This window comes from Pelophylax lessonae, assembly GCF_965119305.1.
Source record: "Pelophylax lessonae genome assembly, chromosome: 8".
Classification (NCBI taxonomy): Eukaryota; Metazoa; Chordata; class Amphibia; order Anura; family Ranidae; genus Pelophylax; species Pelophylax lessonae.
Genome location: NC_138775.1, coordinates 13,629,190 through 13,651,900, shown reverse-complemented (window position 1 = coordinate 13,651,900; position 22,711 = coordinate 13,629,190). Strand labels below are relative to the sequence as shown.

The window sequence follows — 22,711 nt, the reverse complement described above, 5'->3', positions numbered from 1 at the left end:
CTAGGCAAGACTAAAATTGGGTGCCCCCCCCCCTTCCCCATCCTATGTAAATTTGCCCCCCACTCCTTCCTTTTTAACAGATGTGACTCCCTCCAAAATTGAAAGACTCCAAGTCCCAGCATAAACCCCTGAGATCTCAAGAGGGGGGGGGGGGGTGAGAGGGGTAGGGAGATAGAGAGGGGGATGAGAGAGAGTGGGGATAAGAGGGGGGGGTGAGAGGGTGTGAGAGAGAGAGGAAGGGGATGAAAGGGAGAGAGAGAGAGGGGGTGAGAGAGAGAGAGAGAGAGAGAGAGAGGAAGGGAATGAAAGAGAGAGAGAGAGAAAGAGAGAGGGGAAGGGGATGAAAGGGAGAGAGAGGGGGGGGGTGAGAGAGAGAGAAAGAGAGAGTGCGAGAGAGAGGGTGTGAAAGAGAAAGAGAGGGGGGATGAGGGAGATGGGGTTGAGGGGGTGAGAGAGAGGGGGGTGATTAAGAGAGAGGAGAGGGGTGATCAGGGCTGCCTTTAATATTGTTTGGGGGGCCCTTGCCCCCCCACATGCAATTTTCGCTCCCCACTTCAAAAAACAAACACACATTCTGTACCCCCCTGTCCATAGCCACCTCTGTACAACCCCCCCCCCTTCCACAGCCACCTCTGTATGCCCCCTGTCCCCAGCCACCTCTGGACCCCCCTCCTGTCCACAGCCACCTCTGGACCCCCTTCCTGTCCACAGCCACCTTTGTACCCCCACCCTGCCCACAGCCACCTCTTCTGTACCACAGCAACCTCTGTCCACAGCCACCTCTGTACCACAGCCACCTCTGTACCCCCACCCTGTCTACAGCCACCTCTGTACCCCCACCCTGCCCACAGCCACCTCTTCTGTACCACAGCAACCTCTGTCCACAGCCACCTCTGTACCACAGCCACCTCTGTACCCCCACCCTGTCTACAGCCACCTCTGTACCCCAACCCTGTCTACAGCCACCTCTGTACCCCCACCCTGTCCACAGCCACCTCTTTTGTACCACAGCAACCTCTGTACCACAGCCACCTCTGTACCCCCACCCTGTCTACAGCCACCTTTGTACCCCCACCCTGCCCACAGCCACCTCTGTACCCCTACCCTGTCTACAGCCACCTCTGTACCCCCACCCTGCCCACAGCCACCTCTTCTGTACCACAGCAACCTCTGTACCACAGCCATCTCTGTACCCCCACCCTGTCTACAGCCACCTCTGTACCCCCACCCTGTCTACAGCCACCTCTGTACCCCCACCATGCCCACAGCCACCTCTTCTGTACCACAGCAACCTTTGTCCACAGCCACCTCTGTACCACAGCCACTTCTGTAACCCCCACCCTGGCCACAGCCACCTCTTCTGTACCACAGCCACCTCTGAACCCCCCCCCGTCCACAGCCACCTCTGAACCCATCCATGTGGCCATATAAGGTCAATGGCGTAATGAGCATCCATGTTGCCATATTAGATGAATGATGTAATGAGCATCCATGTGGCCCTCCTAGGTCATGAGCATCCCCACCGCTTTGTATATGTGCAGCTGCAGGGTTTGCAATGTCCTGCCTGCTGCTCATTGGCCAAACTACGACAGCTAACTAAAGCCCGTACACACGCAACGAATTTCCGCCGACCGGTCGTCCGTCTTTTGTCCAGAGTGGTGTTTTGTTGGTTGGAATGTGCCTAGACTGCACACTAATTTTCCCGTACGACAAAATTCTACTTCAGAAGTGATGTCATGTGTTGGTTTGCTTTCTTTGTGTTCTTTCTTCACTGAGCATGCCCAGTCTTGCTCATTAGATTTTTCCCCATCGAAATCTGTACTAACTGCACGAAAATCCGACGTGTTTTGACGGAGGACAAAAATTTTATAGCCTGCACACCAGGATTTTTTCGGCCGAAAAGTCGGAGTTGGTTGTCGGAAGCATCAAACTAACAAGCTGAAAATCGGCCGATCAGACGTTGGACGAAAATTCCCGGCCGAATTTCGACTCGTGTGTACGGGGCTTTAGAGGTTAACACCAAACCCAAGCTCCTCCCTAATAAAGACATTTGTCTCACGCCTGCCGTGATGTCCATGCCGGGTTAAGGCTCCATGTACACGGGACGTTGTTAAAAGTCCCTTTGAATGCTGGAATTTTTAGGACGTTTGAAACGTCCGTTCGGTCGCGTTTGTACCTGCATTTAGCTGGCGTTTAGTGGTGTTTGCGGGCGTTTGCGTTTAGAAGCGTTCCTAGAGGTAAAAAAAATTATTCCCCTTTAAAATGGAAAAACGAGAACGCTAAACGCGGGTCATCGCGTTCGGACACGTTCAGACGCGTTTGTGCGTTTGAAACGCCAGGAAACACACGTTCGAATGCAAATAATTGCGTTCTAAAAAAAGTCCCTGAACGCAACTGCCTGCAAATGACTGTAAACGACCTGGTGTACATGGACAGATAAGATAAAATGTAGATGGGTTCAGGGGCTTCTGAAAAAAACGGCCATTTCCAGCGTCCCGTGTACATGGACCCTAAATTATTAAAAAGCTGGCACCCTCTTTAAATAAAACTAAACATTTTCAGCAGAAATATCACAATAAAGGCCCACTGGTAAAAAAAAAACTTGAATCATCACAGCATCTCACTTTATTAAACACCTGAAGTTTCAATCACACAAAGGGAGCTGTAAAGCAAGCTGCTCTGCAGTGCTGTCTTTTCAGCTTACCCATCATGCTTTGGGAACTCTTTGTTATGTAATAAATGTTTATAATGATACCAAAGAGAATTACCTTTTGCACGCCTCCACTTCCTCCCGAGCCGCTGTCTTCATCTTCAGAACTCTTCTGCTCTTCGTCGGAGGTGACGTCCTCGGCGTTGCCCATAGGGATGGGGCAGACTTTGTATGGTTCAGTGTAGGCACTGCAAGCAGCAAAGCAACAAATCTTATGAACATCCAACAACTTTCCATTCATTAAATCTACATTGGAATTATCTAAGACAACAAGGGAGCGGCAGCACATTTTATGAGACCATCCCCGCCTGATCACTTTCCTCTCCTCCTAGCTCTGACCCTTGGTTCACACCTATGCGTTTTTGAATGCGTTTTGCTGAAACGCACTACAGTTCATTTAAGATGGTCTGCTATAAATCTAGTTCACAACTGTGCGTTTTTTGGAAAGGGTCAGGGGCTTTTTTTTGCCCGCAGCAGACTGCATTTTGTGTGTAATAGACTTCAATAGACCCGCACCGTTTTTGATGCGTTTTGCTGGGGGGTTTTTTTTTGGCTAATAGGAAAGTACGACCATTCTGTTCATGTAGTGTGACTTTGATGCGGCCTTGATGCGACTTTACACTCTCTGCCACTTAAGTAGCATCAAAGTTGCATCAAAGTGGTACTACATGAACAGAACTGTCCAAAGTCTGGTTCACACCTATGCATTTTTTATTGCGTTTTGCTGAAACGCACTACAGTGCGTTTAACATGGTTTGCTATGGATCTAGTTCACATCTGTGCATTTTTTGGGAAGGGTCAGGGGCTTTTTGTTCCTGCAGCATCAAAGTTGCATCAAAGTCGCATCAAAGTCACACTACATGAAAAGAACTGTCCAAAGCCTGGTTCACACCTATGCATTTTTTTTATTGCGTTTTGCTGAAACGCACTACAGTCCCTTTAACATGGTTTGCTATGGATCTAGTTCACATCTGTGCGTTTTTTGGGAAGGGTCAGGGGCGTTTTGTTCCCGCAGCATAAAAGTTGCATCAAAGTTGCATCAAAGTCGTACTACATGAACAGAACTGTCTAAAGCCTGGTTCACTCCTATGCATTTTTATTGCGTTTTGCTTAAACGCACTACAGTCCATTTAACATGGTTTGCTATGGATCTAGTTCACATCTGTGCGTTTTTTGGAAAGGGTCAGGGGCTTTTCTTTCCCCGCGGCAGATTGCATTTTGCATGTAGTAGACTTTAATGGACCTGCACAGTTTTTGATGCGTTTTGCTGGGGGTTTTTTTTGGCTAATGGGAAAATAGATCAGTTCTGTTCATGTAGTGTGACGTTGATGCGACTTTACACTCTCTGGCATTTAAGTAGCACCAAAGTTGTACTACATGAACAGAACTGTCTAAAGCCTGGTTCACACCTATGCGGTTTTTTTATTGCGTTTTTGCTGAAACGCACTACAGTCCCTTTAACATGGTTTGCTATGGATCTAGTTCACATCTGTGCGTTTTTTGGAAAGGGCCAGGGTTTTTTTTTTCCCCGCAGCAGATTGAAACCTGCAGAATGGCGAGTGGGTGTGCGTGCGCCGCCACCAGGACCGAACCTGCCAACCTGTCGCCGTATATCGACAGCGGCTGGTCGGCAAGTAGTTAAAATACACATCTTGGCTAAAGTGTAAATCCTAACTGAAGGGCTGGTTATTGCGCACATTATGTGTGTGTACTGGTGTGTACTGGTGTGTACTGGTGTGCAATGTGAACGGACACAGCAGTGCATTGCTGATTTTTACCCCTTTTTTTGTTACATCTATGTAATTCTATAACTAATAATATAATAGATAATCAGTGCAATATTCTGTTCCAAGTGCAAACAAAATATACTGTGAAATAAAAATGAAATTTAGAGCCGGTTCACACTGCCGCGACCTCTAAGTCGCCTCATAAGGGGCGACTTGTTAGCGTGACTTTTAGCGCGACTTTGCGCGTATTCAGCGCGACTTGTATGATAGACGACTTTGTACGACTTTGTATTTGGCCAATCAGAATATGATGGTTCTGGGTCATGCTCAATCACACAATAAAAAGTTCTTAAAAATTGTCGTTTTTGATAGAGAGCCAATTATTGAAAAAATTATTGAAAAAAAATTGATTTCTTTGGATTTAGTGTCTGGGGGGGTCTAAAAAAAGGACCTGTGAAGTTTCAGCTCTGTAGCATGTCCAGAACCAGAAAAAAAAGATCATTTCTCTTGTAATTATTAATAGAGCAGGGTAGTGGCTTCTCTCCACCTGGGCGCTTTTCTTGCAGGCATTTATCGGGCATTATTGGAGGCAGGCATGACTTTTTTTGGATTTAGTGTCTGGGGGGGGGGGGGGGTCTAAAAAGTGTACCTGTGAATTTTCAGTTCTGTAGCATGTCCAGAACCAGAAAAAAGACCATTTTTCTTATAATTATTAATAGAGCAGGGTAGTGGCTTCTCTCCACCTGGGCGCTTTTCTTGCAGGCATTTATCGGGCATTTTTGGAGGCAGGCATGACTTTTTTTGGATTTAGTGTCTGGGGGGTCTAAAAAGTGTACCTGTGAAGTTTCAGCTCTGTAGCATGTCCAGAACCAGAAAAAAAAGATCATTTCTCTTGTAATTATTAATAGAGCAGGGTAGTGGCTTCTCTCCACCTGGGCGCTTTTCTTGCAGGCATTTATCGGGCATTATTGGAGGCAGGCATGACTTTTTTTGGATTTAGTGTCTGGGGGGGGGGTCTAAAAAGTGTACCTGTGAATTTTCAGTTCTGTAGCATGTCCAGAACCAGAAAAAAGACCATTTTTCTTATAATTATTAATAGAGCAGGGTAGTGGCTTCTCTCCACCTGGGCGCTTTTCTTGCAGGCATTTATCGGGCATTTTTGGAGGCAGGCATGACTTTTTTTGGATTTAGTGTCTGGGGGGTCTAAAAAGTGTACCTGTGAAGTTTCAGCTCTGTAGCATGTCCAGAACCAGAAAAAAAAAGATCATTTTTCTTATAATTATTAATAGAGCAGGGTAGTGGCTTCTCTCCACCTGGGCGTTTTTGTTGCAGGAATTTATCGGGCATTTTTGGGCATCTTTGGAGGCATGCATGCCTGCAAGAAAAGCGCCCAGGAGGAGAGAAGCCACTACCCTGCTCTATTAATAATTATAAGAAAAATTCTCTTTTTTTCTTGTTCAGGACCATTTTATTGGAAAGTCGGATCACAAGTCGCTTCAAATAAGATAAGGAGGCGACTCCCATTGAAGTCTATCGGACAAGTTGGATCACAGGTCGCCTTAAAGTAGTACAGGACCCTTTTCAGAAGTCGGAGCGACTTCAGTAGTGCCAATTAAGACGGCACTCATTGATTAACATTGCTTTTGTTATGTCAAGCGACTTGGGGCGACTTGAGGGCACACAAGTCGCCTCACAAGTCGCGGCAGTGTGAATGGACTCTAAAATAAAATATCCCTGTGAATAGATAGAATGAAACAATCAGTGAAAAAATTGATTGCTGCCCGACGTATTCAATAAGTGTTTTCACTACGCTCTAATAGATATGAATATAATATAAATCCCATCTCATCTGCGTATACCCAGAGATTGCTACACAGGTTTAAATATTTCTAAAGTGTGAATCAATATTAATACATAGTAACTGAATCGCATAAACAAAGTCAGAGTGAAATAAAATTACAATGTGTCAGTTTGAAACGCAACTAATAACAAAACAAAGCAAATGAAAGGAATCAGCGCCGGTTCCCACTATAGCGATGTCAGACATCGCATGTGATCCGCACCGCACTGCTCAGCAAATCACATGCAATGTCTGCTCGATGCAAATTCAGCCATACAGATTGCATGGCTGAATTTGCATCGCAGTCAGACCAAAGTCGTGCAGGACCCTTTTTTTTTTTTGGTCCGCAGCAGAATCGGATCGCATGGGTATTCACACATCGCGTGTGATTCGAACCACATTGCTGTGCAGATCACATGGGATGTCTGTGCGATGCGATTTCAGCCATTAAAGTGGGTGTAAAGACTTTAAAGTCTTTTACCTATAGGCAGGGCTGCTGTTAGAAATCGCGGGGCCCCGTACAGACTACCTGGCAGGGCCCCCCCAAGAAAATATTAAAGATATATTTAGCTAGAATTACAACAAAATCACTATTATCAGACACAAATATAAGATAACTCGCATAATTCCTGCTAAATCTAAAAAAAAAAAAAAACGATGTTAAATAAAAAAGAAGATGAGATGAGAAAAATATACAGGCTGGGCAGTTGGAGCTCAGTGATCAGAGAGACAGAGAGAGAGAAACAAAGTTACAAATAAACTCCTGAGCAGAGATAAGTGCTGGGAGGGGGGGGGGGCACACAGGGAGGGGGATTAGTGAGGGACGACTGTCTCTTTCTCAACAGATAAAAGCTGATAGCAGGGAGAGGACAGATCAGATTCAGGTGCTGGAGGAAGATTTCTGTATTTGTTGTCCATCACTAATCCCCCTCTCTGTGTGGGCCCCCCTGTGTGCTCGGGCCCCCTACAAGAGGGCTGGTGGTCCCCCCCTATCAGCGGCCCTGCCTATAGGTAAGCCTATATTAAGGCTCACCTATAGGTGCTACAAATATCTCCTAAACTTGCAACGTTTAGGAGATATTTACATTGCATGCAGCCGAGGACGTCATCGGCGCATGCGCTCTGAAGGAACGGCCACCTGTGCCATTCCTTCAGAGCCCTGTGCCGTGAACTGCGGCTCCCGCGCGCATGTGCGAGAGTGATGTAATCTCGCCTCCGGCCAATCAGATGACCGGAGGACGCGAACAAGGAAGCAGGGCGGACGGATATGTCGGCCGTCCTCCGTCCTGTTGCTGAGCGGGTGGCACTGCGGGGGCTTCGTTCTAAGGTAAGTATTTCATCATGAGCTAGTATGCGATGCATATTAGCTCATTATGCCTTTGACTTTACAGGTTTTTTTTTATGAGGGTTTACTTCCTCTTTAAGGCTCGGTTCACATTAGTGCGATGGCAGACATCGCATGTGATTCGGAGCGCACTGCTCTGAAAATCACATGCGATGTCTGTGCGATGCGAATTCAGCCATACAGATGGTATGGCTGAATTCACATTTGATTCGGCACAAACACACACAGGACCCTTTTTTTGGGACCTCACCAGAATCGGATCGCATGGTGGTTCACACTTATGCGATCTGATTCATGTCCGAATGTCAGTTCGCACTGCGATATGTGAACTGATTTGGGGGTGTCGTTAACTTTGAATTGACACCCCCAGTGATTCACATATGGCAGTGTGAACTGCCTGCGCTGGGAATGCGATGCAGTAGATTCACAGGGTTCCCGCATCGCATAAGTGTGAACTGGGACTCAAACTGTATGGCTGAAATCGCATCGCATTTGCACCAAAATGGTGCAGGACCCTTTTCTTGGTTCACACCGGAATCAGATCGCATTTACACCAATGCGATCTGATTCCTGCACCGTTTTACAGTTCGCACTGCGATCTGCGAACCAATATGGGGGGTGTCATTCATTTTACATTGACACCCCCAGCGATTTGCAGATCTCAGTGTGAACCACTGTGCGATTCTGGTGCGATGCAGGAACCGGCACTGAATCGTAGGGTTTTTCGCATGGCACCAGTGTGAGCTGGGACTAAAGGGAAGTAAGTTGCTCTGTGTGCGATTCCTTCCTGACTCCTTTCCAAAAACGCACCACACCAGGCTACATGGTGCTGCAGCACTATGGGGTTTGGTATGCACGAAAAAAACGCAAAGATCTGAACCTAGGCTAAGCGTTTTGTGAATAGATTTTCATATACGTTAACCCTTTTCAATCTAAAAACATTTCCATTTTAATCGCATTGGATGTTCAAACCTTCACAAAAGCCCCCTTTTTTGGAACTGCCGTCCATTAAAGTCCCCCCAGCGGTGCCGCGGCAGGTGCATTGTTAACGTCGCACTTTGAGCCGCTAACATTTTTAGTTTGGGAACTAAATCTTGTTAATGAAGTCCGCGGACGGGGGGTGGGGGACGGGGGGCACACTGAGAAAACATATTTAAAACAGCTTCTGTATGCGGCGAGCGCAGGAACGACGCTGGGAGCCGGGTCACGTGATCCAATAAGCGCACGCCGGGCAGCAGCGCGATGAGCCTGGCACTTGTGGCGATGCAATTAAATCCTCATCTTGGAAGATCGCGGGGCGAATTTTTTTTGACCGCGCAAGTGTAGATAATAATTCTAAGAGAAGGCTCCCGTCTGCAGCGGACGCCATGACAATAAATACTAATGATGGAAGGGAGGCCGTTATCGCGGCGAGGGGTTATTGCTATCCTAGGCGCTAATCTATAATGTTATTATTGAGGGGACGGTGGATATTACATCCCTGGGGCACAAACTGATATAAAAACACGCAATGCGTGAAAACAGCGTCCAATTAGGAGACACTTCCTGAGACAATGCTGGGGGTGGGGGGGATTATTATCCGAATCACTGATATCCTTCATACAGGGAAGATGTACGACCATTTACAGATGTCTATATTTAACATTACTCCATACACACTATATTACCAAAAGTATTGGGACGCCTGCCTTTTGTGAGATACTGTGTGTGTATATATATATATATATATATATATATACAGTATATACACTATATTACCAAAAGTATTGGGACGCCTGCCTTTTGTGAGATACTGTGTGTGTATATATATATATATATATATATATATATACAGTATATACACTATATTACCAAAAGTATTGGGACGCCTGCCTTTTGTGAGATACTGTGTGTGTATATATATATATATATACAGTATATACACTATATTACCAAAAGTATTGGGACGCCTGCCTTTTGTTAGATACCGTGTGTGTATATATATATATATATATATACATACACTATATTACCAAAAGTATTGGGACGCCTGCCTTTTGTCAGATACTGTATATATACAGGGCTTTTTTTTCAGCAGGAACGTGGGGGAACGCAGTTCCGACACCTCCAGAACTGATTGTATGTAATGGCAAGGGTTTCTGGAGGGTCTATTGATGCTGGCTGCTGGGGAATCTTTTGTTGCTGGAGGAAGGGGATCTGGGGAGGTCTTCTGTTGCTGGGAAGGTCTACACTCGTCCAGTGGAAATCCTTTGGCGTGGAGAAGCTGCCAGCCCAGAATTTAGACATTCTGTCCAAATACCACCACAAATTCCAACGCCAATCTTCCTGGTTCCCCATGAATTACTCCCAAGAGCATGCAGAGATGAGCTGTGGCCATTTCCTCTTGAGCTGGAGTATAATGTCTGTGTGCTATATATCCCCTCACAACTTTCACCCAGTTATTTTTGTTTTTAATGTTAAAAATGTTTACAATTATTTTATTTTACAATTGTAAAACTTATTTATTACAATGTTTATTATTATTTTTTTATGTACATTTTAATTTTTTTATAGGACAAGAAAGGCTTCAGCGCTGTGGAGGGGAGAAATGTGACACCGCACTGCTGTGCAAATTAGGGATCGACCGATTATCGGCAAAGCCGATATATCGAGGGCCGATATGCACTTTCCCCCGAAATATCGGAATCGGCCCTGGAGGTTACCGATATTGCCGATATTTCGGAAAGTGCTTGTAGCAGAGTGATGCCTGCAGCTAGAGGCGTCACCCTGATACCGGCGTCCTTAGCCGACGGTCGGCTGTCTTGTAATGACACTCGGATGTCATTACAAGGAGCGGGAGGGGACGTCACGTCCCCCCCCTCCCTTTGCCTTCTGCGGCTTGCCCGGGTCTCCCGTCCCACCGGGAGACCTGGGCAACCATCCTGCACGGCCGCCGAAGAGAAAACCCGATCAAAGCCGCGTTCGGCTCTGATGGGGTCTCCATGTAAATGACATGACATCACTTCCGGGTACTCGGCGGCAAATTAAAAAAAAATGCGAGCATTCAAAACAGCCAAAATTGGAGTTTTGAATGCTTTTAAGTGCAGAGGAGGGGTTTGGGGTCTTTTAGACCCCCGGATCCCTCCACAAGAGTACCTGTGGAAAAAAAATGTAAATGTCCGAAAATATCGGCCAATATCAGCCCATACCGATACAAAAATATCGGTATCAGCAATAAAAAAACGATATTGGTCGATAACAAATGCAAATCACATGCGATGTCTGTGCCATGCAAATTCAACCATACAGATTGCATGGCTGAACTCGCATTGCATTCGGACCAAAGTCGCACAGGACCCTTTTGTTGGTCCGCACGAGAATCAGATCGCATTGGGTGTTCAAATCTATGCGATCTGATTCCTGTCTGAACTGACAGTTTGCACTGTGATATGCAAACTAATCTGGGGGTGTCGTTAACTTTGTGTTGACACTCCCAGCAGTTCCCATATGGCAGTGTGAACTGCCTGCCAGTCGGGTGCGATGCGGGGAACCCGCAGTGGATTTGCAGGGTTCCTGCATCGCACCAATGTGAACCGGCACTTACAGCGGGTCCCTAGTCACTTAAATGGGTCTTAAATGGGCAGCAGCATGTGATGCGGGATCATTTTTGCCATGGGCACTGTGACTGCCGCATGTCAACACCCCCATCTGTTACTTTTGCCGCTTAAGAAGGGGCTATGAAAAGGCGACTCTACTGTGCGTTTTTACTGCCCCGGAACTGCATGTCTAATAAAGCCCTAAGGCTTGGTTCATACCTAAGGCACCATTCACACTTCGTGATTCCAAATCGCATAGTGATCTCTGAACAATGCGCATTAGGTGCCATTATCCCTCAATAGCACCCCAAAGGCGATGCGATTCTGCCACGATTGCCACGTGGCAATCACGGGCAAAAAGCGCCTTTCAAAATCTCATGCAACTTTGTCGCCCAAAAAGGAGCAGAAGCTTTTTCCGGCAACTATGGTGTGTAGGGCAGGCAGGCAGCCCAATCAAGTTAACGGGCTGGCCTTATGCGACACACAGGAAAGCGCATGCAAATCGCTCAACAAAATCGTGATGCAATGTGAACGGGTCTAAAGGTGCCAACAAGCCCGGTTGCGTTTTTTGCTCGTCACATGTAGAGGAGCCCATTAATTTCAATGGGCTGCCCTAAGTGTGAGAAACGCAAGAAAAAAGAAGGCCATGAGGCTCGATTTACAAATACGGGTGCAACCCAATGCGGGCGTGTTTTTCACGCATTCCCGCATGTTGCGTGTAGGGCAGCCTTTTCATTTTAATGGACTGTGTGCAGGGCCAACTTTAATATGGATTGGACCCTGGGCAAACATTTTCTTGGGCCCCCTCGAACCCACTTATCAACTATTTAGCGGGCAGTGCGGGCTCAAGGGGCAGCTGCTTTGGGCCCCACAACAATGACTGGGCCCAGGGCGGGTGCCCCTTTTGCCCTGTGTTAAAGACGGCCCTGATTGGACCCTGGGCAAACATTTTCTTAGGCCCTCTCGAACCCATTTATCAACTATTTTGCGGGCAGTGCGGGCTCAAGGGGCAGCTGCTTTGGGCCCCATAACAGTGACTGGGCCCGGGGCAGCTGCCCCTTTTGTCCTGCAGTAAAGACAGCTCTGACTGTGTGCCAGACTAAAACGTTTTTTGGGCTTTTTTGCCTTATGCTCAGTGGGAGGAATGTTCCTATTGGGGACAAAATAGAAAATGAATATTGGTGCATAAGGGGTAAAACAAATGGGCTTGAGAAAGGAGCTCAGATGCTACAAAACGCGTAGCCACGTCCCGATACTTCCAGGTGTGACATCACTTCCATGCCTGTGTAGTCCAGAGGGACATCTGGGTTCGTCTGAACAGTGTTCATCCACCAAGCTGAGTAACATTGCAGATTAGTGTCTGCAGGCAATTTACCTGATGAGCAATCCTTTGTTTTTATCAAGTGAGTTGCTAATTGATTTTTTTTAATGTAATTGAGTCAATTATGCTACACTTAGTTGGCGCTCCTTGTCTTCTTTTATGTCTTTTCAGAAAGGAACCGTTCATACTTAGTTTTATAAATGCTCCGCTACTCGGACATGCAGTACAGAGAGGGGTTAATGAAGGACTCGGAGGTGATTCTTCTGCTGATGTGTCAGATAGAGCTGAGCTTTTACATTTCCAGCCAGTAAAACACAGAAGAAGCCTGGAGCTGGGGGTCTCTGTGGACGGTTTAATCCTCGGATGGTTCTTCCGTTCGTTGTAATGTCATGGCTGAGTGAGAGCAGATTGCAGCTGGGGGGCTGAATGAAGATGGGCAACTACCAAGGGAGCCAGAAGACAAACTGATGGCCCACCAGAGAGAGCAAGCTCATCAGCCGAGCCATTGCTGCATACCAGGACAGCGAAACAACAGTAACCGCATGTGAGCACACTGGACCCAGATTAAAGTGTATCCAAACTCCAAAACTCCATTGTAATAAATTGCAGTTTATCCATCCTTAGATGTGGAAGCTGCATTTGTTTTCTTCTTTTTTTTTTCTAGGATTTTTATCTTTTATCAAACGCTCACTCACTGTACATGGCCCCAAGGCTCTTCCATAATTGTGGAAGAGCCCTGGGGCCATCATAAAAAAAAAATGTCAAAGATTTCTGAGCTTGAATTTTTTTTTTATTTCTTACAGAGTTTGAAAGTCAGAATTCTGAGATTAAAAGTCAGAATTCTGAGATTACAAGTTTGGACCATGCTAAAATTTATTAAACACAATTCTAAGATTAAAAGTCAGGATTCTGAGATTAAAAGTCAGACTTCTGAGCCTGAAAGTCAGAATTCTGGGTTTGAAAGTCAGGATTCTGAGATTAAAGTCAGAATTTTGATTTTGAAAGTCAGAATTCTGAGATTAAAAATCAGAATTCTGGGTTTGAAAGTCAGAATTCTGAGATTACAAGTTTGGACCATGCTAAAATTTATTAAACACAATTCTGAAATTAAAAGTCAGGATTCTGAGATTAAAAGTCAGACTTCTGAGCCTGAAAGTCAGAATTCTGGGTTTGAAAGTCAGGATTCTGAGATTAAAGTCAGAATTTTGATTTTGAAAGTCAGAATTCTGAGTTTAAAAGTCAGAATTCTGACTGTGAAAGTCAGAATTCTGAGATTAAAAGTCAGAATTCTGATTTTTAATCTCAGAATTGTGTTTAATAAATTTTAGCATGGACCAAACTTGTAATCTCAGAATTCTGACTTTCAAAGTCTAAATTCTGACTTTTAATTTCAGAATTCTTACTTTCAAACCCAGAATTCTGACTTTTAAACTCAGAAGTCTGACTTTTAATCTCAAAATTCTGACTTTTAATCTCAAAATTTAAACCCAGAATTCTGACTTTTAAACTCAGAAGTCTGACTTTTAGAATTTTGACTTTCAAAGTCAAAATTCTGACTTTTAATCTCAGAATTCTGACTTTCAAACTCAGAAGTCTGACTTTTAATCTCAGAATTCTGATTTTTAATCTTCGAATTGTGTTTAATAAATTTTAGCATGGTCCAAACTTGTAATCTCAGAATTCTGACTTTCAAACTCAGAATTCTGTAAAAAAAAAAAAAAAAAATTCAAGCTCAGATATCTTTGAAATGTGTTTTTATGATGGCCCCAGGGCTCTTCCATAGTACTGTATCTATGGAGGATACAGCATTTTCTCCCTGGGAAGTAAGTGTGCTAAGACTACAGAACACAGCCATTTCTCATCATCTCTGTAACATAGGGGGAAGTGTTTTTTTTTTTTGCAATCAATGATATGAGATAGCCATGAAGCACGGGCAGCGAGCACAGGAAATTATTTAAAATTAATATTAAAACCGCGCTCCCTCAAAAATATCAAAAATGACAAAAATACAAATTGTCCATAAAATACACCAAAAGTGCTCCAAATCCTGCAAATGCGGAGTTGCAGAGATCATCCTCTGGTTCCTTTACACCCGGGGTGTCAAGCTCAGTTTCATTGCGGGCCGCATCAGCATAGTGGTCACCCTCAAAGACTAGATGTCCAGAGCACCCTACTCCTCCTTACATGCATCAGATATGAAGAGGCCTCCCCCCCCCCCCACTATCAGAAGTCAAGAGTCCCCCACCCTTCCTTAAATCATAGTGTACTCCCCTTACCCTGTGCTGCTGCTGGGAAGAAACTGGGGGTGGAGCTGGAAAACAGAAAGTACCGGGTCTGGAGGAGGACCAGGGGAGGGCTGTATGCTGAGACCAGGGGGACGTCCTTGAGGGGTTGCTGCGGCTGCAGCTGCAAAGAGGCACAGGACCTGTAGGAGGAGTTCTGTCCTCTCTGCTGTCCACTGCTGAGACAAGGGGGGTGCTGCAGCTAGGTGAGAGATGTGAGGGCCACATGAAATTACTTGGAGGGTAAGATTCGGCCCGCAGGCTTTGTGTTTGACACATGTGGTTTAGGGGTTTGTTATGCTTAGTGTGCAAGAATCAGCTCTTTCATTGGCTGTTCACATCTCACTTCCACCCCTCCCCCTGGGTGCGAGGGCCACATGAAATGGTCTGGAGGGCCGGATTCGGCCCGCGGGCCTTGTGTTTGACACATGTTCTCTACACATTCAATCGTGGTTTGTGCTCTCCTCCTCCACTATTAGACAAAATTCCCACTCACCAGATTCAAGCATACAATACGCATATTAACCCCTTACCAACCACCCCACGCAGATTTGCTGCTATTAACCACTTGCCGACCTGCTCCACGCAGATTTGTTGCGGCAGGGCGTCTCGGGTGCGCATAATCATGTAGCTCTACGCCTCAGCCGCACTCCTACTGTGTCTAATCTGTGCCAGACCGTGGGAGGGGCGTGCTCGATCACCGCCGGCCTCCCGCAATCTTTGGGGAAACTGACAGGAGAGCCACCTGCCTATGTAAACAAAGCAGGCGGCTCTCCTATCAGACTGGCAGAGGGAGATCGTGTCTCTCAGCTAAGCTGCATCACGGATCTCTGTGTGCCTGTCACAGAGCCCCCCCCCACAGTTAGCAAGCACATGTAGGCTTACATTTAACCCCTTGATCACCCCAGTATTAACCCCTTCCCTGCCAGTGTCATTATTACAGTAACAGTGCATATGTATAGCACTGATTACAGTAGTAATGTCACTGGTATCCCCAAAAGTGTCAAAAATGTCAGTTAGGGGTCCGATCTGTCCGCCGCAATGTCGCAGTCCCCCTAAAAATGGCTGATCCCTGCCATTACTAATAAAAAAAATAAATAAAAAGTCCAAAAATCTATCCCATAGTTTGTAAACGCTATAACTTTTGCGCAAACCGATTAAAATACGCTTTTTGGGATTTTTTTTTTTAAGCAAAAATATGTAGCAAATACAAATTTGCCTAAACTGATAAAATACATTTTATTTTTAAAATTCTTTTATTGGGAATGTTTTATAGCAGAAAGTAAAAAATATTGTGTTTTTTTTTTTTCAAAATTGTCGCTCTTTTTTTGTTTATAGAGCAAAATCTAAAAATCGCAGAGTTGATCAAATACCACCAAAAGAAAGCGCTGTTTGTGGGGGGAAAAAATGACATCAATTTTATTTGGGTACAGCGTCGCACGACTCCACAATTGTCAGTTAAAATAAGGCAGTGCCGAATCTCAAAAAATGGCCTGGTCATTAAGGGCAGAAACTTATCTTTTCAATAAAATGAATTTTGTATTATACTATACTATTGTATTTTCACTAGAGTGCCTGAAAAGTCCCACCATAGGGGAACCCCCCTTTTTTCTGCATTTGCATACCTTTGGGATGTGGCACCATCATCAGGGTCGCCATTGAGAGCAATCTCTTTTATCTGGTCATTAAGGGGGTAAAACCTTCCGGAGCTGAAGTGGTTAAATTATTGAGAGATGGTCTCTCATGTAAATAGATGCTCCCCACTGGCGATCCACTCCAATCAGATAATGACTCAAAGGCTTCACTGCTGGTTTCCCTTAGTTGAGATGGCGGCGGAAGCATCCGAGAGCCGATTCAAACATTGGCTGTGGTGAAGACACCGCTGGATTTGTGGACAGTTAAGTGTCCTAATAATAAAGGAGTTCTAAAGGCAGAAGGTTTTTTATCCTAATACAGCCAATGCATTAAGATAAAAAGCCTTGTGTGTGTAGCATCCTCCCCAGCCCCCCCCCCCTAATACTTACCTGAGCCCCATCTCTGACCAGCGATGTCCACAATTCCCTCGGCCGACCAAGGCTCTCCCTCCTGATTGGCTGAGACAGAGCAGCAGCACCATTGGCTCCCACGGCTGTCAATCAAAGTTAGTTGGCCAATCAGGAGAGAGAGGGGGCGGGGCCTAACTGCAGCTCAATGTCTGAATAGACATATGGAGCTGCAGCTCGGTTAGAGTGCCCCCATAGCAAGCTGTGGGGGCACTCGATAGGAGGAAGGGGCCAGGAGCAGCAAGGAGGGACCTGAGAAGAGGAGGATCCGGGCCACTCTGTGCAAATCCACTGACCAGAGGAGGTAAATATAACATGTTTGTTATTTTTTTAAAAAAAGAGAGACTTTACAAAAACTTTAAAAAAGTCAGCAGCTACAGTATTTGTAACTGCATGAGAGTACACCCGACCTATAATTACTTTAAAAGAGTATACCCAAGCAGTGCTTACTTCATGACAGTACATGTACAGTGCTTACTTCATGACAGTACCCATCCAAAGCTAGATTCAAGAGGATAAATCCAAGCAATTCTAACTTCACGAGAGTGCACCCAACCAAAGCTAACTTCACAAAAGTACATCTAATCAATGCTAATTTCAGGAGAGTGTACAAAGCCAATGCTAATCTCATGAGTGTACATCCAAGCATTCTAACTTCATGAGAGTGCACCCAACCATTACCAACTTCATAAATGTACACCCAACCAATGTCAACCTCACAAGAATACACCCAACCAATGCCAACTTCTTGAGAGTACACCCAAGGAATGTTAACTTTCTGAGAGTATACCTAACCAGCAATTACTTCCTAAAACCATATCCAATCAATGACAACTTCCTGAGAGTACTGTACACCTAAGCAATGTTAACTTCATGATAGTACAACCAACCACCACTAACTTTCTGAAAGTTCACCTGACCAATGTCAACTTCCCAAGAGTACATCCAAGCAATGCTAACTTCATGAAAGTACACCCGAACAATTCTAACTTCACGTGAGTACACCCAAGAAATGTTAACTTCATGAGAGTACACCCAAGCAATGCTAACTAAATTAGAGTACACCCAACCAATGATTACTTTATGAGAATACACCCAAGCAGTGCTTACTTCATGACAGTACACCCATCCAGGGCAGCCATCAGGGGAGAAAGCCCATACACATGTAGGGGGCCCGGGCGTTCCGAGGGGCCCGGCCACCCAGGCCCCAACCAATGAAACCGAGTTGTTGCTGCTGTACTAACTGGCAATTGCTAAAGCAGGGCGGCTGCAGAGTAAGCCGATGCAGCTGAAGGGATGTCTCTTTGCTAAAAATATGAGGCTGTCATTTTACTGGATTGGGATGTCTCTTTCCTGAATATATGAGGCCGTCTCTTTACTGAATTGGGATGTTCTCTTTCCTGAATATATGAGGCTGTCTCTTTACTGGATTGGGATGTCTCTTTGCTGAATATATGGTGATATCTCTTTGATGGATTTAATTAATTTTCATATATTAAGTTGTAAGAGTGTTAAAAAAGAAGTGGGTGCACTGAAGGACTCGGTGGGATGGCCAGTGTGGGCGGATTCGGTGGGACGGACAGAGGGCGGCCCAGGGGAATGTTGGTGGTCAGGCCCAGAGGGGGCCGGGCCTAAAACTGTGTAAGAGGCCCCAAAACTTCTAATGGCTGCCCTGCACCCTTCCGAAGCTAGATTCAAGAGGATAAATCCAAGCAATTCTAACTTCACGAGAGTGCACCCAACCAAAGCTAACTTCACAAAAGTACATCTAATCAATGCTAATTTCAGGAGAGTGTACAAAGCCAATGCTAATCTCATGAGTGTACATCCAAGCATTCTAACTTCATGAGAGGGCACCCAACCATTACCAACTTCATAAATGTACACCCAACCAATGTGAACCTCATGAGAATATACCCAGCCAATGCCAACTTCTTGAGAGTACACACAATGTTAACTTCCTGAGAGTATACCTAACCAGCAATTACTTCCTGAGAGCATATCCAATCAATGTCAACTTCCTGAGAGTACTGTACACCCAAGCAATGTTAACTTCATGAGAGTATACCCAACCAACGCTAACTTCATGATAGTACACCCAACCAGTTCACCTGACCAATGCCAACTTCCCGAGAGTAAATCCAAGCAATTCTAACTTCACGAGAGTGCACCCAACCAAATCTAACTGCACATAGGTATACCCAACCAATACTAACTTCAGGAGAGTGTACTAAACTAATGCTAATCTCATGAGTGTACATTCAATCAATTCTAACTTCATGAGAGTGCACCCAACCATTGCTAACTTCAGGAAAGTATAAAAAGCTAATGCTACTCTCATGAGTGTACATCCAAGCAATTATAACTTAATGAGAGTGCACCCAACCATTGCTAACTTCATAAATGTACACCCAATCAATGTGAACCTCACTAGAATACACTCAACCAATACAAAACTTCTTGAGAGTACACTCAAGCAATGTTATTTTCATGATGAGTGTATAGTATACCCAACCAGCAATAACATCCTGAGAGTATATCCAACCAATGTCAACTTTCTGAGAGTACACCCAATCAAAGTGAACCTCGCAAGAATACACCAACTTCTTGAGAGTACACCCAAGCAATGTTAACTTCATGAGAGTATACCTAACCAGGCTGGAATCCAAATGCAGGTGTGACCGCTCCAGGTGAGGTACGATTCAGGTGCAGGTCGAATCCGTCATCCGGTAGGCTAATCAAGTATGGTAAGAAGTGACCGCACTCCGAAGGTTCAAATCAAAAAAGGAGTAATTTTATTCTACATTATATACATCAAAGATCGGACTGGTGAGACATGGAACAAAAAAGGTTGACGCGTTTCACGACACAAGGGGTCGCTTACTCATAAGCACATGAATTGTGACCGCAAACAGACCACAGATAAAGGTAACTCCGCAGCTGAAACCAATCAAGATGATCAAGTATTCATTGAAATGGACTGCAGTTACCTTTATCTGTGGTCGGTTCACGGTCACAATTCATGTGGTTATGAGTAAGCGACCCCTTGTGTCGTGAAACGCGTCAACCTTTTTTGTCCCATGTCTCACCAGTCCGATCTTTGATGTATATGATGAAGAATAAAATTACTCCTTTTTTTATTTGAACCTTCGGAGTGCGGTCACTTCTTTCCATACTTGATTAGCCTACCGGATGACGGATCCGACCTGCACCTGAATCGTACCTCACCTGGAGCGGTCACACCTGCATTTGGATTCCAGCCTGGTTGGGTTTTTGATTTGAACCTTCGGAGTGCGGTCACTTCTTTCCATACTTGATTAGTATACCCAACCAACCAACCAACCAACCAGAACTAACACCCAAACAGTTCTAACTTCATGTGAGTACACCCAAGTAATTTTAACTTCATGAAAGTACACCCAAGCAATGCTAACTAAATGAAAGGACACCCAACCAACGCTATCTTCACGAGTAGATCCAACCAAAAGTAACTTCATGATCCAACTAGTGCCAATATCATGAGAGTATGTTTAACCAACACTAACTGTGAAGTATTCATTACAGCGCACACACACACACACACACACACATACACACACACCTACTAACTTTTTAAGAATAAAAAATGGCCTGCATTTTAGCACCACAGCAAAGTAGGGGTTACCAGTAATCAGCATCCTTGTTACTGCACACGCCTTTCCCACCGCGCCGCAGACCCCTTGTGCTGCATTTCCTGTAAACAGGGAGCGTTTTCCTCCCCAGAGATAACCTGGCAATGAACTGCAGGAGGCTGACGTGGGGCCTGGGCGGCACACCCAGGAGTCAGGACCACGCCGAACCAAGGCCGACTGAACAATGCCCTCTTAACTCCTTCACCCCTTTGAGTAGTGCAGCAAAGGGTTAAATCTTGCACTCCAAACCCCCCCCCCCCTCAACGGTTTGTAAGGGTAAAGAGTCAAAATAAATTTTGTTAAGAACATTAGACTCAGAGGACCATCTCTACTCTATACCCTTTGGTTAAATGCTTCTGAAAAGGTCATTTAGGCATCTAATTGTACAAGAAGTCCTTCTTTCATTCCAATCACAATCCAGAGTCTAATAAGAATCATGAGGGTTGTACATTAAAATTTTACCTTGAGCAAATATGCCCTTTATTTATCTGAATGGACTTAAAAGCAGTTCTTAGGTTGGTCTCCCCAAGAACATTTGGTAGAGGGGTATCTGCCCATCAGGGTCAGACTGGCAACTTTTGGCCCAGGGGACAAGTACAAACCAGAGGCCCATGATGCAGCGACTTGGGAGAACATTTGGTAGAGGGGTGTCTGCCCATCAGGGGCAGACTGGCAACATTCGACCCCGGGGACAAGTACAAACCAGAGGCCCATGGTGTAGCGACTTGGCCACCTCCCACTCACCCTCTTCCTGTCCTCCTCCTGACCCCTATATACCAGACTGAAGCCCTGCTGCAGGTACTCTATACTCACCGGCTGAATCCAGGTTCCCAACCTGGCCAGCAGGGGGCGGTTGGGGGAGCTGGGACAATTCAATTGGAACTGGACAGGAGAGGAGAATCTCCAGTGGGGCATGGAACCGGCTTCTGCTCAGACACAATTTACACCATCCATGCTGGGAGGGAGGCCTGCGCTTTGTCCTTGTCCTCAACCCGCACTTAGTATGTCAGTGGTGGGGACTTTTTACTTCTCTTCACCAGGAATCCTTTAGGCAGAAGTGGTGCAGCCTTTTTTACAGGACATCAGAGCGACCCAGGGGGCAATTGCCCCCCTACCCCCTGGCTCAGTCTTCCCCTGCTGCCCATACATGCAAGGATCCCACAAGTACTATTACCTGCTGTGATACTCCTCCTACACTGACAGTGATAATTATATGGCTCATTTATGGATCAGTATATTTCCATTACACACCATACTGGATCCAAGCCTCTCCAGTTGGCTGTTGTGGCCACCAATGATCAGCACTGTGACAAACATGAATAGAACATGTTGCCAGTACACCTTATTATATCAAGTCTGGGTAATTATAGCATATTGATAATCATGCCAGAGTTTAAAATGTTTAAAGTCACATAGGACCCCTTCAACGAGGCTTGTCTGTCAAATATTTCTTGATGAAGGAGGCCTCCATAACATTGGATTCTGGTGTGATTTTCGGTTTTCTATTATAAACTGGACTTTGATGTCCATATGTGCTGGCAACATATTCTGTTCTGAAATCTTCCTTCACAATAACAAACTCCTCTGATGCTTCAAACTGGTAGTTTTGCTTGCAACCATTGCACTGTCTATGGCTGGACTCATGCTATAAACTTTTAAACTTCTAAAAGTTTTTCATCCAATGGTTACCTTTCATGATACAATTATAACTAGCAAAGTCTGGATCTCAAATCATAATTTTGAGTCCGTGGGAGAACTGGGGGTTCACCCTGGCTCGTTCCTGCTTACTTTAGAGGTACTGGTGTTCCTGTTCACCTTAGAGATGTGGTGTTCTTAATCATCTAGGAGGTGTGGGTGTTCCTGTTCACCTTAGAGGTATGCGTTTTCTCGTCATCCAGGAGGTGTGGGTGCTCTTGATCACCTTGGAGGTGTGGGTGTTCCTGTTCACCATAGAGGTATGGGTGATCTCGTCATCCAGAAGGTGTGGGTACTCTTGATCACCTTGGAGGTGTGGGTGTTCCTGTTCACCTTGGAGGTGTGGATGTTCCTGTTCACCTGGGAGGTGTGGGCATTCCTGTTCACCTGGGAGGTGTGGGCATTCCTGTTCACCTTGAAAGTGTGGGTGATCTAGTTCACCTTGGAGGTTTGGGTGTTCTTGATCACCCTGGAGGTGTGGGTGTTCCTGTTCACCTTGGAGG

At 45.4% G+C, this 22,711-nt stretch overlaps 1 protein-coding gene across 1 annotated transcript in view; it reads right to left on the bottom strand.

Annotated features, from left to right (window-relative positions):
• Nucleotides 1-22,711, bottom strand: part of FGD5 (FYVE, RhoGEF and PH domain containing 5) — a 247,396-nt gene that overhangs the window by 175,425 nt on the left and 49,260 nt on the right. The window contains exon 3 of the mRNA XM_082265544.1: nt 2,769-2,898. Within this exon, the coding sequence (XP_082121670.1) occupies nt 2,769-2,898 (130 nt within the window). The remainder of the gene's footprint in view (nt 1-2,768; nt 2,899-22,711) is intronic.